Here is a 17,449-nt window from a genome sequence, read left to right as displayed (position 1 = left end):
AGAAAGGATCTCCCTCATTGACTACCACGACAAGAAAAACAAAAGGCCACCCATCTGGCACTTTCAGAACGCTAACTTTTTATCTGAAAAAGATTTTTAAGATGTTCCTTTGGAAAGGATCAAGGGACCATTCCTACTTTTTAAAAAGGCAATAGAGGGAAGGGCAGTTGACTGACTATCAGGTTGAGTACCTAAATACAACTTAACTAAAATGCAGTACTGACTGGCTCTGGACTCAGGCTTCATATAAGAAAAAGTCCTAGTGATGCCACTAATCTTTTGAGCATCTTGTCCTAAACTAAGTTCATTGAGCCAGGATTGACCCTGCCAAGCAACCCAACAGATATAACTCCTCTATTGTAAGACTGACTACAAAACTGCCCTGGGATACTGAACTTTTGCCTTTGTGAGTGAGGGGCCTGCCAATTCATACCTGGCTAGAGCCTGTCACGGGCAAACTGGCAAAATAATTTAACAGTCATAACTTGCAAAACGACTCAGGAAACCACTCATTCAGCCTTATAGATATAAATCATGGTTGTCTTGAGCACCAGGTTCAATAGAATGTCATAAGGGAGCAGTAAAAGGGTTAAATCCATTTTCAGGAGGACATAACTGTAGGGAAGCAAGTAAAGTTTTTAATTGCAAATCTTATATAATTTTTTAAGGTGGGGAAGAAATGGTATTAAAATATATTCACCAGAAGTAGACACAATAGATAGGGTATCTTGTTACATGATCTTTACAGCACACCACTGAAAGAGTGAGTTCTCAAGGAAGGTACTCGTAATGGGAAAATTCATTTTAAGATGAATGAACCAAGATATCTCTGCAACTGCCAAATGCTTCATCAGTCTTTTCCTGCATGAAAGTGTTGTATCTGCGCCTAAGAAACTTGTTCCCAGGGGCTCACTGGCAGCACAGAAACTACAAAGACACCCTTGCCCAACAAGGCTCAACACAAAATATCAACCTTCCAGGCCTGCTTCAAAGAGGACCACCTTGATTTTGTTGCAGCTAGTTAATTCTTATCAAAGGCTCGAATGTGGGAAAAGATATTTATGAAAGAGTATCCAAGAGACTCACTTTCTTTCTCCACCTATGCTAGGTGCTAGCCTTGAACCAACTTCCAAGCACCAAGAGACTTGGATCTTTTTCCCTTTGTCTTCTCCTCTCCAGAAGAATGACCTTAGCTAATGACATATTAATTGTGTAGCCTCAGTTTTTTATCAAGGAGCATTTGTTATAAAAACTATACAGAGCAGTTTCCCCAATCTCATTCTATGCCCCCCAGATAAAGTCCTCCGTAAGAAAATTCTTAAAATTTCATTTAATTTAATGCCCTGAAGAATTAGTAGGTTTTCTCTTTCCTGATGGTGAAAATCACATAACCATCTGTATTTCTCTTTTACCTGGAGTTTATGCTCAAATCACAGCAGGCCTGTCCTACTAGACTGTTCTCAACATGAGCCTATTTGTGCTCTCCCTTCCATAGTACAAAGTGTCTATTTCTATTTACTATGTATCAATGTACAACTTGTTATCTGTTAATATGTTACTATGTTATTTATTTGATATCTATTTGTGTTTAGATCTATTAATATGATATGTATTATCATACATGATATGTAACTTTCTATGTCAAATCTTTTTAGAAGGAAGAAGAGTATAAGTAAAATTGAAAAACACTTGCAATGTGAATCCTATGCACGGATTGACATGAACATACCCCCAAATTAATCCCATGAAACTCCAGATGATAGCCCTTAGAAGTGGGATTGTATAATCATTCCCATTCGACACACCAAACAGGCCACTATGCTATGTCAAAGACTTGCCCAAAGGCAACACAGAAAGGAAGAAGTGAAGATTGTGATACATAATTCAGCACCATTTCCCACCAAGGCTCGGCCCTGGAAATTCAAGTACTTTTGCTAAAATTCAGGATACCAACCTCCTCTCCACTAGCTATTCGGTGAGCCAGATCTTTTAAGTTTCTCATCATTCTTTCATCCCGAAAATCATAAGGAAACGTTTCCGTCCATTCTGTCAGGAGTTGAAGGATTTTGGGTGCAATTTTTCTTATCTGGTTCTGGGGAGAAAAAGCAAATCTCATTCAGTGATCTCTATCACCATGGACTGCATCAAATCAATAACTGTGAACAGAGTCATTGGAAAACTTCTAGTACAAAGTCTTTGGGGTTGAAGAAGAAGTCTAGTCCCCCTTCCCCAAGTCAATGCCAAGTACCACCAGCTTAAGGCAGGACCTAGGGATCTTCCATGGCCTTAAATTTATATTGTGGGCATTTGTTTGTTTGGCATGAAGGGCATGATAGTTTATTTAAAAAATTCGACCACACTGATCATAATGACCAGCATACACATTATGAAGGCTTTTCTCTTGGGTATTAACATTGAGGTATTTTTATATATTGAAATGTTTCAATAGGACCAAGAATGTTAGAGAAATAAAGATCTTAGATGAAAATGAACACTAATAATTCCAGTGTCCAACCCTATCATGTGTTCTGTAGCCCATTCCCAGTGCCCTTTGCACAGCGGTGATACCATTAATGCCCTTCAGCCTGGGGGGAAGGAAACCAACTTCACAAAATCTAAGCGGCAGAGTTACCATGCCTAATAGACAAAATGGTAAAGTTCAAAACACATCATTACCTTATCGCTATTAGGATCACTTAGTCTCTGGTGCTCAACACATAAGTGGCAAACTTTGGCCATTAACTCATACGGATGCATAAATAACCGAGAACTGAGTAGGAAGGTAAATATGTACGTTCTCTGTGGCAAGAGAAAAAAAATCATTATGGTTACATTCTCTCCAAAACTAATATCTTTCCTATAGTTTATACATCTTATTTCATTAAGTTCTCTTGATCAAAGTTAATATGCTGCAGTTTCAAAAGTAATGCTTCGTAGTAAAACACCTTAAGATGGATTTTTCCTTTGCCTTCTGATGTATCTCTTCCCTTAAACCATACTAAAAATAACAGAAGTACAAGATAAGTTTATCTACTGAAATTATTCAAAGCACACTTTCACATCTCTCCTCTGGGAGTCAGGACACCAGGACACATAACTCAATTCTAGGTAAGAAGAATGAAATTCAGCCCAGAGAAATAGATCTAACTTAAATATACCACCCATACAGAATCTTGTTCTGGGTCCAAATATTATGATAACTCAGTGGAAACCAAAAAAAAAAAAAAAAAAAACACCCAACCACAATAGCTCAAGAAGTCTCCAGTGTGTCCAGCATGGCACACAACAGTGTCTGTATGCTTGTGCCAGAACGTTCAAAGGCGGGCTTTCAAGTAATCTGTTTACTTGCTCAAAGGCTAAGCAATTTCATAAAACACAATATCACACTATACACTTTTCTTTAACTACATTGTCTCCCAAGAAGCCAGTAACGAAGTAGGGTTTATTTGTTATAATAGTTTCAGACTCCCAGTGAAAAGAGAAATACCAGGGTTTTTTTTTTTTAACCCCCCCCCCCCCCCCCCCCCCCCCCGCCTTAGGCGCCTTTACTAGCTCATAAACACTTACAGGGCTGAACAAGAGATTCCTTTTACTTTTGATTACAAGTTTTCCCTGTGTGGCAACATATTTCAAAATGCTATGTAACAAATCACACAGAGAGATAACTCAGGAAGAAACACTATGGTGAATTACAGTGGCAAGCACAAACTATCCTTCGCACACCAAGGTCATTATTATATTTATAAAAACATATGAATCTAGTGTCTAGATCATTTCATGAAATTCTTATCAACAACCAGCTGCTGTTGAGTAACAGGGGCAGCTGTGGCACAAGCAAAGGGGGAGAAAAACACCACTTGCCCAGAAACAGAAAAACCTAGGTTTGATTGCTGATGCTGGGGTTAAACCGTGTGCCGATTACTCAACATTCTGAATTTCAGTGCTCTCCTCTCTGGCTTCTTGGAATTGCCATAGAGAAAATGTAAATGAATTCCTTAGATTAGAAAGTATCATCTAGGGGCGCCTGGGTGGCTCAGTCGTTAAGCATTTGCTTTCGGCTCAGGTCATGATCCCGGGCTCCTGGGATCAAGCCCCGCATCCGGCTCCCTGCTCCGCGGGAAGCCTGCTTCTCCCTCTCCCACTCCCCCTGCTTGTGTTCCCTCTCTCGCTATATCTCTCTCTGTCAAATAAATAAATAAAATCTTTAAAAAAAATTAAAAAAAAGAAAGTATCATCTACATAAACACCAGCTATCAAAGTAAAACATAAACAACCTATAAAGAACTGCAACTTGAATATGACTGTTGATCTCCTTTCTCTGAAGTTTTCCCGTCACACTTCACTTTTCTCAGCATAGTGATGATCTTGGCAACAAAACAAGGCATTAAGTATTCTAGGAGTATCCAATGTCCTCCGGCATTTCTATGTAAGGACCAACGTATATGCATGAATTAAACCTACAGATACTTCACTTAGATGGTATCTGACCATCTACCGTGTGGTACCAGCCCTGAAAAGAAACGGATATGCAGACAATAACCAAAATCTGAATCATAAGCAGGCTCAATTTGATCTTAAAATACTCAATAACCAATATGCATTTTCTTATTTGGGAAAAATTCTTAGCAACCCAGATATTCTGAAGAATACCAAGGATGTGTTTCAGAGGAACAGGGATACCTACATCCGGATAATAATCCACATTAGGTACTAAGTGCTGGATGAGTGCTTCCAGAGACCCGGAGAGGAGGTTGTTGTCATGGTAATACAACCCTCCACAGCTGTCGTCCGCAGCCTGATAGAGGTTTCGGTTGTAACCACTGCTGTCAAACATTGCTGAAAAGGGAGGAGTCTGAGGCATGCTTTCCTAAAATGAATTTTAAAAGGAGAAAACATAGTGTCAGTAATATGCCATCCAGAAGAAAAGTGAGCTTTAATAGCAACGAGGGAATAGGTTATTTTAAAAATAGGTGAGGTTCTGATAGAATATCAGAATCCATCAAGAAAGCAAATTGCTCTTTGAGTAACACATGTATGCATATGGGTGAGTACAAATCTCATTCAGTTGAATACCATAAAATGCTTAGATCAAAGGATCCAGTTTGGATTTGAATCCAAGTCTCCAGCTGCCATACTTAGAGATCACTCCTTCACACGTGGGGAAGAGAACTGAGCTTCCGATTGCTTTATCTCACTGAGTCAAGTGTCAGTCATCCTAAGGTAGAAATGGGCAAGCCTTCAAAGCTGGCTGGGGAGAATTACATCACATACGAGAAATACTGGACTAACGTTGGGCATAGCAGGAGATAATCAAAACAGATGTTGAAAAAGTAAAACTGTAAGAGAGGCCTAGAATTAAAGTACATTGTGTGTGTGTGTGTGTGTGTGTGTGTGTGTGTGTGTGTGCGCGCGCGCGTGTTTACAGATGTATGTACAGATGTACGTATGTAAATCCAGAAATACAATGCTGACTCTCCAGCTTCTATTGGGAGATCAGAAGCTGTCGATTTTCACTCCTTTGTGTCAAATTCTTTTGGGGTGGGGGCTCTATAAAGCCTCCATTGTCAGCAAACATGTGGGCTGAGGGGCCCCTGATTTGGGGAACAGGAAGCAGGGTGCTGGTTCTCTCCATTTGTATGCTTTGCAACTCACACAGCCCTTGTTAGAGGGTGCTCAGTAGAGGCTAGAGGCTATTAAGTTATTACTCGGATTCCTAGGGACAGAGCTTGGGACCCTGAGAACAGACTCTTGGTTTCTGGCAGCACGTTTGGACAATGGAGGCATTCAGGAGCTGCCAGACTGAGAGTTTCAGAAGGCAAACAATGCGGGAAGCCAACTCCAGGGTTTGGACTGACGGGGACAGGGTATGTGGAGGCTGCAGGAGGACACAACCTGGGCTAATCCTTCTTTTTGAGATGCCAAAAGATATTTGCATCCAGATGGGGGAGGGGTGTGGAGCCCTGTGTGAGAAAGCACATCCTTCACTCCAGGTGCATCTGCTCCCACTCCAGCTAATGGGGACATGTGCGCGTGCCTCGGCAAGCGTGGCCACGGAGTGGGGTGTTGGGAAAAAAAAACCTACTCTTAGGACAACCTGGCAGATGAAAACAGCATTTAGGGAAGGAAGCATCAAGAAAAAGAAACAGAAGATAAGCTTCAGCATTTTGTACTCTATCCCATCCACAAACCAATGCCGAGGGAGAATGCAAAAGGGAAAAACCAGCCACCAATGGGGAGAAATTGATTACTGAGGATCACTTTGGGAGATTTGTCACTACCTGCATCATCACTGCCATGCCTCGCGCTGAGGCAGGACAAGGTCAGAACAGCCAAAGGATCAGGAACTATGGGATGTAAACATTAACACAAATGCTCCATGCTTAGTTGAAATCATTGTTAAATAAATAACTCCACGTTAACATTTTATAAGACAGTGGACAAAGTGTGTTTCTGTCCTCATCAAATTGCCAGTTTTCTATGAGTACAATGCTTGTGCAATATAATCTTTGCAAATGAGTTGTCCTTGGTGGGAAGATAAAAAAAAGAGCCCATCTACCCTTGCCCTGAGAAACTCAAAATGTCCATAAACTGAGACTCTGGGACCTGAGATGAGAAGCGCCTCAAAGTTTTGCCTGATAGCCTGGAGGGAACGGTTCATTTGAATTTGGTTACCTACTTCTGGCTTAAAAAAGCTTTAGATGGTTAAAAACCATACAGTGTCCTTCATGAGCAGGATCACAGGTGGAACTCTGGGAGTTGAGTTTTTTTTTTTAATTTTTTCTGCCAAGAACCATGAATTTTCTTTAATTTCTCCATCTATTCATCACTACTGAAACCATCCTAATAAAGTGATTTGGGGAGATGGCTGGCCAAAAACTTGGGAGTTTCAGAAAAATCAGAAAATGTTGAAAGTTCAAAAGGATCATAGAAATCATCTGGTCCGGGATGAAAAAGAGATTTCATTTCACTTTCCAACTGCAATCAATTAGAAGTGGGTGCCTAGCGGCCTGTGGGTGAGTGAGAAGAATTTAAAGGCTGTAACTAGGTGGGAGAATGTGTGACCTAAGTGATTAGCAACGACTGCAAAAACAGTCATGGAAGAGGTCAAAGCCCAACCTGCTCCGAGCTCCTATTTTTATTAATGTGCAAACCCTGGAAGGTGGAACGAAGTGACCAGGCTAAGATCTCACAGTGCTGTGGCTACAGCACCAAAGGAACCCAGTGGAAGCCCCTCACCCCGTGAATCTTGCACCCCTGCTGCCTTCGGTTTATTAACAGTAACCATTAGCCCGTGATAGTCAAGAGTCACCCAGTTCCCTTTCAAGGAATCAGCACCAAAAGCCACAAGTATCTGTACTTCTCAATTATTTACTCCCACGAAGCAACAAGGACTCAGGTCTGACCAAGGACTCAGATTTAATGAAACCCTAACCTGGTGCTTCACGGTGGTGAGAACTTCAAAAGGTAATATACCACCACCACCACCACCACCACCCCCCCAACACATGTTTTTTATTTAGAAAATTATTCTCAATTTTGTTCACTCCTTCCCAAATCCTAAATTATAACAAAACTATTAAGTTCTTTTATAGCAAAATTCTTCTGAGAGCATTCTTAGAGCAATGGCAAAAGGCTTCTGTATTGTTCCTTGGAAATGTTTCACTCATGGGATTTCTTTGATGAGGTAGAAAATATCCACACTTAGAAAATCCCCTCCAACCAAGCACCAAAGAAAATACTGCAAATAGCAATGGAAACCAAACTGAGGTAAATGAATTGGGGTTATAGCTTATTACTCCTACAAATCAATTTTAAGAGGGTATGTCTCAGGTCATTTTCCGCCTTCTAATCAGCCCTAAGTTCTATTGCTAATCAGCTGATTTCATTCTCCTATGATCCATCTTGACTGTTGAACTTGCACATAGCAACAATCAACTGCCGAGATTTGAGTCACTCCAAGAGACTCCAGCCCCTATTTACGCATGTTGGTCATATTTTTCTATGTTGCCTTATACTCACAACGGCATCTTTTCCATTCCTTAGGCCCCCTCTCTCCCTCCCCATTCTGCTACTATGAGATCCTTTGTGCAAGGGAAAGGTCTCTACATTCCACCTTCCTTTACTTCTCTGATTCCCCTTCAAGGCCGCTCACCTGAGAAATGCCTGGACGCACGGCACGGAAGGCTCTGAGATCAGCAGCTCCCGTTTGTGTGGTTTACTGCCTACAAATGCCTTTCGGGATTCTTAGAGCTACTCTGTTTGGTAGACAGCCTCTTGTTGTTTGGACTGCATAAGAAGCTGAGGTTCAGAAAACCTGTCATAACTGACTGGGGTTACACAGCAGAGAAGGGACAGATAGATAGGACAGTGTTTCAAACCTTGATCTTCAGGTTCCAGGGTCCAAATTTATTATACTACATCGTGTTGTACTACAAATGGACCTCCTTGAACCTGTAATATTTCACCATAAAATGAAAAGTCTGTCAGTCTATCCCAAATTGTAGGCATCAGAACAATTTATATGCCTTATATGTTTTATGTAAGTCATTGCTCCAAAGATGCATCAATGACACTAATTATTCTTATGAAGAAGCAATACTCCCATGAGAACAGAAGTATTTACGCTACTGACTTTTGCCATCAAGGCACAGTCCCATCTAGACAGAGATTTCGGATTTTAACATATACATCTTTACGTTTTAGTCTCTTTGTAATTGGCATGCATATAGTGATAAGAAGGCACGCGTGACAGTCTTTTTTGTCCTTAGCAATATGAAATAAAAAAGAGCATCTTACAATGGATGGCATCTCAGATTCAATTAAATAGAGTAGTATTTGCTTATGTTTACTTTATAGATCTCCAGTAAAAAAATCTTACTGAGACAAATGACCAAAATAAAGATCATGGATCACAGTATTCATCACCCATTTCTGGACAATCTCTAACAAGTGGCCAGTCTAGCCATTTTCTAGAAAGACCAACTGCCTTGTGTAAGAAATGCATTTGACAAACAAGGGGAGGTCAACAGCATGGTAAAGTACTGTCTGTGAAGTGTACCTTAAATACCTAAGAAGATAAACATAGTTTTTTCTTTCAAGTATCTTCCCTGTTATTACCCACATCAAGAACTATTGTTTGTTCAGTATTACTCAGATTTGTCATCCAAGACTTGAATTCTCTTGCTTCAGTTCTGGAGTTGAAAAACAAGGCTCAGAAGATTAAATATTAGCTTGGTTCTTGTTTTAAAAAACAGAGAAAATATCCAAGTGCTGGACATGAGAATCCTGAACAGCATTTATCCCCAGGTGCTATTAACGCCAGGAATCATTTGCTAATGATTTCTGTAGCAGAAGAAGGGCAAAGGGCGAGGCTGCTCTTATCCCAGAAATCCCATTTATTTGTTTTCATCTCGGGGTAGTTCTGATTTCTTATCTGTAGCAAACCTTTTACAGCTCTCACAATTAATATTATCTGTCTCTAGGGTCCTTTAAACTCTCAATCCACTCCCCTCTACCCTTTCCAATATAATCTCAAAACCAACTTCTCCACTGTCTACCACCCTTCCTTAGCGCAGATTTTGCCCAATCCAATTGGCTAACCAAAAATCTTATTCAGGAGAACCTGACTTTTCCAAAATTAGAATGTGCAACAGCATTAGGGTAAATGCTGGCATTAATTTACTATTAAGTCAAACTTCAAAGTAGTTAATTCCTTTGGGGAAAAAAAGAGATTTATATGAGATACTTGAAAAGAAAAACAAAACTGCTGACTTTATTCAAATCACTACCAATAAGATAAGGCAGAGGACAGGCTCACCTCACAAGCAATTCTCACCTTAAAATCATTTCCTGGGAAACAGTATATTCAATGTGGCCAGTGGCTCTTAACTTCTCGGGAGATCACAAACCTCTCCCCACACTGCCCTGAGAGCAATGTACCAACAAGTTTGCATATACCTTGTGGAGTTCGGACCCCAGTTTAATAAACACTATGTGCAGACCTGTACAGAGCCTAGATATGATTTATCTAATCGTCTTCAAAGAAGAAGAACATGGCGGTTCTAAAGGGAAGCTTGGTCTAGCACATCCAAGCTTGGCTCCTTAGAAATCAAGGAATACTTATATTCTCCGGTAGTGCCAATCAAATGGAGCTAAAGAGGCTTTTAAAATGATACTTCTTTTGGTTTGGGTAGAGATATTTAAACAGGTATTTCCACTCCCCCTTAATTGAGATGGCACTTTGGGGTGGGGAAAGATGCGATGAGACAATGGGAAACAGACTTTGGTTTTTAAAACAATGAACCAGGCTAAAAGAAAGCTTAGAGCCATGAAATTAGCATACAGATCACAGGTTCTGTTGGAAAACTTCCCAACAGGAAGTAAAAGATATATCCAACTCAGGTGTACAAGATGAATGTTCTTTCTTAAAATTAACTTGGTAAGCTGAAAAGTTGGTTGACAGACTAGATATGTTACAGGGGCACCTAATTCAGTCACAAAGATATATCATGTTCTTCCAAGGACTCTGAAAAAGCTCAGCCTGACATTGATCCAGAAGCAAGGAAACAAGGTCTGGGTGATTTAAGGGATGAATGGATTTGAAAGGCATGCCTAATGGTTTCAAACCAACGAAAGCACCAGATGAAAAGCTGCCTTTTTCTAAACAGCAGACTGTGTTTGAATTAGCGACTGCTTTTGCACAATGTTATTTATGATGAGGCAGGTGCACCAGGATAAGGTGGTTTCAGGTGACATTTCAAATTGGAAAAGAGGTTGAGGAAAAGATGGGTGTGGGAACTAAATCCAAAGCTATCCTTCAACATCTGCTGTAGGTACTTTGTAAATCTCTACCAGAATGTCAAGTCAGCATTTCCTTTACACTTAAGAGAATGAGCTAGAAAAGGTAGGACTCAAAAAAAAAAAAAAAAAGTATGGGAAGCTTTCAATCCATATTTCATCATAGAGTACTTTGGTGAAATATTTAACAAATCCAATGCCTTTATATCGATCACTATCTTTTCATTTCTGTTCAAGTGCTGGGCATGTGTCCCAATTGAAAAAAACAAAGCCACTGAAGTAGAGGAAGGCCTCCCTATCACAGCTGAACTTTGAAAGTATATTTGTTTAGTGAGGAGAGGCTTAATTCAATATCCTGGAATTACCTGTTTCCCCATTCCCATCTAGATTCCAAAGGAACTTTGCACTTTGCTGAGATGAACCTTCTTCCTTTTCTCACTTGAGGTTCCAGAAAGCTGAATGAGAAAGATTCACATGTTTCAGCTTTACTCAAGTACTTCTAGCCTCCTTTTGGCACCACTGAATCTTAGAATACAAGGACAGACTGCACGCTCATAGAGGGTAGCGAACTATGGATTTGACTCAGGGTGAAAGTAAAAGTCACGTTTCTGACACTATCTAAAACACGGCTTCTTTTGAGCTTGAAAGTGTCTAGAAGATTATCTTCGCACATTTTCCTGAGCCAGGGAAAGTCCTAAGGGCAGAGATTTCTAGCAACAGCTCTGGAAACTGTAGAAACGCTACACTTCTGCTGACCTCCTTGAGAAAAGAGGTACAGTTCCTGTGAGTACAAACAATGCAGAGTAGACAACTCTAAATCAACTCACTTCTTTGGCATGTGAACAGAAAGGAACTCACTCCCAGATAGGTACATTCTTTGGAACTGAGCCCCAAGTGCTCAGTAAATTTCATACTCAAGGAGGGAAAAGTGAGTATTTTTTATTAAAGAAGGTCTTATTTCTCTCCATAATGATGAAATTGGTGGTACTATTTACCGATGTTACAGGCTTTCATAAAAAAGAACTTGCATTTTTCTTGATTTATCCTGGATGCTACTTAAGAAATCTTTACTAATTCCTAATTGATGGAGGAAAAAGATTGTGACTCAAATAATTACTGTCTTTGGTTTCCTTGGAAGAAAATTAAAGCTAAAAAGTGTGTCATCTTTTGTCTTGGAGATATCTTGTTAGCAGTTTATTTATTAAAACACAAAACAACATTTTACTACATGGCAACTCTAAATGGACCTGGAAAGTCATTTAAAACTTTTCTACAAGATAAATCTTATACTGCGTGGGAACAGATCACAGAACACTTTGATACTCTTTATGCGTTGTTTTGAATCTACAACTTCCATGTAGTTCCTGAGCTGAACAGTAGATGGCTCCACGTTCCTTGTCTGTGAAAAGATTGGTGCTTTCCAGCTTCAACAGTGGGTGCTGGTTTAGAAATGTAGAAGGACAACTGGAGTTCTGGGTGAAAAAAAACCTAAGAAATTGGTGTTTGTGATCTTGGCATATTATTGAGCTTCGGAAAGTGGCACTGTTCGTGCTGTACGGCTGAAAACAAATACTGGCTGAAGAAGTCAAGTCAGTCTTATTTTGTAGGTCTTAGGTGCCCAAATACAATGAGAGTTAATTATTCCATTTTCCCAGGAGGACAAAAGTGATCTTCTGGACAATCAAAATCATCCTGATCTAATTAGGTGCTGTCAAAAAGAACTTTGACCTTTCTGGGATATTGGAAATGGCCCTCTTCCACACTGTCCAGTCAGTCGCTGTTAGCTGTAAGTAGCTATTAAGCACTTAAAATGTGGCTGGCGCAACTAAGAAACTCAATTCTTAATTTTGTTTAATTTAATTAAACATAAGTTTAAATATACCCATGTGCCTAGTGGCTACCATACTGGATGGCACAGATATAAGGTGTTGGATCATCTATACGATAGCTCTCAAGCCAAATTATAGAATATCATATGGGGAGCATCCTTTACTAAAAGGGTTTATTTTTCTAAACCCAATTCATTTCAGCAGAAAAACGATCTGATACTTAGTGAGGACATTTAGTAAACAAGCAGAAGTTTCTATTTACATTTTATTATGTAACATGGTTCCTAGGATAATTTTATTTTTTGGCTGCAAGTCCTTGAAAAACTATGCTTATCCCTCCCCCTCCATTCTTCTCTTTTTGATAAATAGAACGATCCTGGCAGTCTGTAAAGTGTTTTCCTTCCCTACAAGGCTAATTTGTATTTTCCCTGTGTGAAACTGATTTTCATACAAGGGCTTCCTAATAAAATTTGAATCAAATGAATGACTTCTAGATATAGACATACCTTGAAATGGAATAGCAAATATATAAACCTAAGGAAAAAACCTAGGTCAGAGGCTGGTTAAAAATTTCATAAATGATGGGATGCCCGGGTGGCTCAGTCAGTTAAGCATCTGACTCTCTTGGTTTCGGCTCAGGTCATGATCTCAGGGTCATGAGATATAGCCCTGCTTCAGACTCCGTGCTCAGCGGGAAGTCGGCTTGAGATTCTCTCCCGCTCCCTCTGCCCCTCACGCTTGGGCTCTGGCTCTCAAATAAATAAATAAATAAAATCTTTTTTAAAAATTTCATAAACGGTAACACTGACTTAAGTAAAAAAAATTTCTGACTCAACTTTCTTGATAATTAGTATTTTTTAGTACACTTATAGGAGAAAAACAAAAGCAAAAAGGAGGTCAAGAAAATATTAAATCTCTATCTAGTTGTTATCAATACAAAGAAACTTCACTCTCTTCTCTCATTTCCCTGCACCCAGAAAGTAGCTGAACATCTAACTGCAGACACTTCATCTTTCATCTTCCACCCCATCTAGGGTACAAATGCAGAAAGGGATAATATAGCAAAATCAAGCAGTTGTCACAGAACTTAAAAGGGACTCATAGATCATCTAGTTCAACACCTGACCAACTTTACAGATACTGCAGGTAGAGGGAGAGAACAAACAACTTGTGAGGGCCTCAGGACTCATCTCCCTTAATCCCAGGGCAGAAATCTGTCCAGAGCACTAGGCTACAATATCTGTTATTTTAAGATAATCAAGGGCTGTATAGATCTATTTTTTTTTAGTAGGTTTAATTGGAGAACCAAAAAAAGGACAACTGTAGTTCTAGAAAAGTGAAGGGGGTGGGGAGGCAACACCTAAATTCAACCACGAACATCAAAAATGCCACAAATCGTAAGCAGTATTTTCAACAGTACAATTTGTCTCTTTAAGACTTCACAATACGTTATAATGTCTTTTCCATTATTTGTGGCATAAGAATCAAGATTCTCAATCCCTGCTTCAGGAATTCCAAATTCTTCTCTAAGTAAGGGGGAATACTTTCTTTTCCCCACCTCCTGTCTCAGGGAGACTTGCTGGGGCCATCCAAATTGCTTCTCCAAAGTCCACTTCTTCCAGGTAGCCTTTGGAGATTGCTAATGTTGATTCCCTCATTTCCTGCGCCATTATTGGGTACCTTACCCTGTATAGACTCACCCAGCTTCTTCCCTTCGTTTCTTTTTCTTAGATAGGAGTTATTCAATTGTTATTTTTTTTTGAAAGGGTCTATTGTACTTTATTAGCCGGTGGTTAATTTTAGATTATCAGAATGTAACGTTACTAATAATATAAGAAATATGTATTATGACAAATAATACATTTTTAGAAACATTAAGTAATATAGACCTAAGACTATATTAGATTAGATGCTAAGCTGGGGTAAAAAAGAAAACAATTGTAAATGCTTTCTGGTGATTTTCTATTCCAAAAGACAGTGTTATCTCAGGTATCAGGTGTGGTAATATCAGAGAAAATGTCTTGTGGACCACACAAAATGGAGCGAGACTGAAAGTGAACCACGGGGGAAATAAATTCTAAGAATTTAACACTCCATTAGACAACTAGAAAGTACAAGGCCAGTATGCTTAGTCGCCAGAAATGTTGCCACCTCCAGGAAAACAAAGGATTGACCCACATGTAGTGGAATAATGCCAACAAGAAACTTGCTAGTCAGTAGCTAATCTTCTCAACTTTGCCAGAAAATCTGCTTGAAAGGAATAATACAGCAAAGCTTGTGAACCCTGATTTCTGTCAAAAGTGGCCCAACAACTGTCCCCCCAAAATTAAAATAACCACTAATGATAGGCTCTAACAAGCTGCCATTCTTTTATTCTGTTTGAAAATCTCAACAGCCAAAAAATTTTATTTGTATTTCTTTTTGAAAATCAATTCTATATTTACCCCAAACCTCACCTGATCAGTTATATTCCTCCCAAATCTCCAATGAGGCATACACTCTGGTTAATTGTAACCTCCTTATTTCTTAGCATAGGTTTTATCACAGTGGTCCAACTATGTTTTAAATTGAGACACAGCTATCACATGCCAAGCTCTGGCTGCTATCTTCAAGAGGAAAGAATAATTATTCACCCCATCTGAGTCTGACTGTACCAGACATTATTCAAGAGTGCAACACCCTGATCCCTAGACTCTTCCCCTTTATGCACCCAGTTCAGAGACCCTCCCTCGGCCTTTGGAGATCATCCAGGGCTAAATATAGATCTACGCACACCAGCAGTTCCTGGCCGCTGTCACATGGTGCTGCTGACGATGGACTCCTTGGAGACATGCTGGGCCCAAACACATACACACAAATTTGTGTGCATATTCATCTATACCCACCGAATACACTGGCAAAGATGGGCACCTCCACGTTCACAAGAGAACGTCGCTCCCTAGAGATCTCCTCCTGCTATTTACATCACTTGGACCACCCTCTGCACTGTCAGATGACTTAGCTACCTTGCTTTAGCCTGAACTGCATCAATTCGATTGGGGTAAGGTGAGAAACAATACTCAAAACAATGCTCAAGTGGTACGCGGATGCGGACACACACACACACACACACACACACACACACACAGGTGTGTACACACCAGACATCCCCCCCCCCGTCTCCCCCTTTGCTCTTGTACAGCACTGAAGTTGTTCCCACGATTCCCCTAGAAAGTGGAGCTTCTCTTGTGCTAGCTGCCGCAAGGCTCCTAGGTACTTCAGCTCACGTTATTATAACCTAGCCAGGTGTCTCGAGGCGACTCACCTGAGCTCGGGCAAAAGTCAGGAGACACGGTGTGTCCCAAATTCGCCAGGTGAACGGAGGGATAAACAACTATCGCCTCGTCAGTGGCAAGCACATAACTTCTGTTTCCTGTCCTTTCCTAAGAATCAGAGCTTAGATTATAAGGCACCCACACCAAAAATAAACAACCCTCCCCCCACCCCCAACACACACGAAACTAGCCAAGTAGTAGAAGGAAACAGCCTAGCAGCGCGCTGGAAAGGAGATGAAAGGATGAACGCGACTAGAACTCAGACAAATCCTCAAAAACTACCAAGATTTCAAGCGTAAGGCCTGGCTGCGGGATCGGGGCGAGAGCAGCAAAGCAAAACGCAAGCTTGTCCCTGCCCGGACCTCAGCGGCTCGGCCCCGCACCTGTTGGCACCGGGTCCGCTCCCGGGGCAGCCCCAGGCGCCCTCGGAGGCCAGGCAGGGGACTCCCTCGGTCTCTAGCTTTTGCCAGGCGCTTTGTGCCAGAGAGCATTTGGTCGCCCCGATTCTCCCGCCTCTTCGAGGCGCACCCGGCAGCTGGGGCGCCTGAGAGCCAGGCTCGCTCGGAGCGCTGCTCCCGGGCCCGGCCGTCTGGGAGAGCGCAGAGGGCAGCACGGCCGCACATTCCCGGGGCCAGGCTCCGGTCCCTCCGGGAGAATGCCTGGCCAGGGAACAACCCACCTGCAGATGGACCCCGGGTCCTCGGCTCCCCCGCTGTTTGCCGCGCACCCACAAGCGCGATCAGAGACCAGGGAGCTAAAGCGCGCGCGAACAGGGAAAAAAAAAATCCGCCCGACCAGTCGGGTGCCTTGTTTATACTGAAACTACGGCCTCAGCCGCGGCGCACACCCCCTTCGCTCCGAGTGCCCGCCTCCCGCCGCCAGCCCCGCCCCGCCCCGGCGGGCGCGAACCAATCGCGGCGCAGCTCACCGCCCACGCCGCCACCGCCTCCGGAGCCCGGGACCCGCCCACGCGTCGCAGGGCGCTGGGGACTCCCGCCCCACCACCGTCGCCCGGGTGCCCTCCCACGCTGCGGAGGCTGGCAGAGCCCGGCGCAGCGGTGTTTACCTGAGTGGGTTCGGCCCGCTCAGATGGCTTGCGTTTCTTTCTGAGTCCGCCTGCCCGGGGCTGTTTGTGAAGTCATGTGTGTGTGTGTGTATGTGTGCGTGTTCATTTACCTGTGTACTACCTGTAAATACCGGCCGGACTCGTTATACAGTATCTATTAACATAATTATGAGCTAAAAGATTACTACTGTCCATGTACTTTCAGAAGAGAGCTGAGAGAAACCACAAGAACATTTGCTTAGCAAATATTTACGCAGAGCCCGACGGCTAGGCATTGTGCAAAACGCTGAGGGCATGCTCTAGGCAAAAGTAGGCAGGTCGCTGCTATTCTGAAGTTTACAGCCGGTCTGGTGGAGGACAAACGTTAAGCAAATGGTCACCCAAACAAAATATAAAATTGCGGCTCTTACAAGTTCCACGAAGGAAGGGAATCTGTGCTGTGA

At 41.7% G+C, this 17,449-nt stretch overlaps 1 protein-coding gene across 2 annotated transcripts in view; it reads right to left on the bottom strand.

Annotated features, from left to right (window-relative positions):
• Positions 1 to 16,747, bottom strand: part of RASGEF1B (RasGEF domain family member 1B) — a 37,906-nt gene extending 21,159 nt beyond the window's left edge. The window contains exons 1-4 of one of the 2 annotated variants that reach the window (XM_028124197.1): positions 16,620 to 16,747; positions 4,685 to 4,867; positions 2,677 to 2,799; positions 1,955 to 2,092 (exon numbers count right to left, since the gene is read on the bottom strand). In XM_028124197.1, coding sequence (XP_027979998.1) covers positions 1,955 to 2,092; positions 2,677 to 2,799; positions 4,685 to 4,861 — 438 coding nt within the window. In that variant the 5' untranslated portion in view covers positions 4,862 to 4,867; positions 16,620 to 16,747. Of the gene's footprint in view, positions 1 to 1,954; positions 2,093 to 2,676; positions 2,800 to 4,684; positions 4,868 to 15,930; positions 16,036 to 16,619 lie in introns of those variants that run through there. The other variant, XM_028124198.2, reaches the window with a different exon arrangement.
• Positions 16,748 to 17,449: the final 702 nt, after the last annotated feature.

This window comes from Eumetopias jubatus, unplaced genomic scaffold, assembly GCF_037043125.1.
Source record: "Eumetopias jubatus isolate StellerSeaLion01/CBP00866 unplaced genomic scaffold, mEumJub1_p1.0 scaffold_2, whole genome shotgun sequence".
Taxonomy (NCBI): Eukaryota; Metazoa; Chordata; class Mammalia; order Carnivora; family Otariidae; genus Eumetopias; species Eumetopias jubatus.
This window is presented reverse-complemented; position numbering and strand designations above follow the sequence as displayed.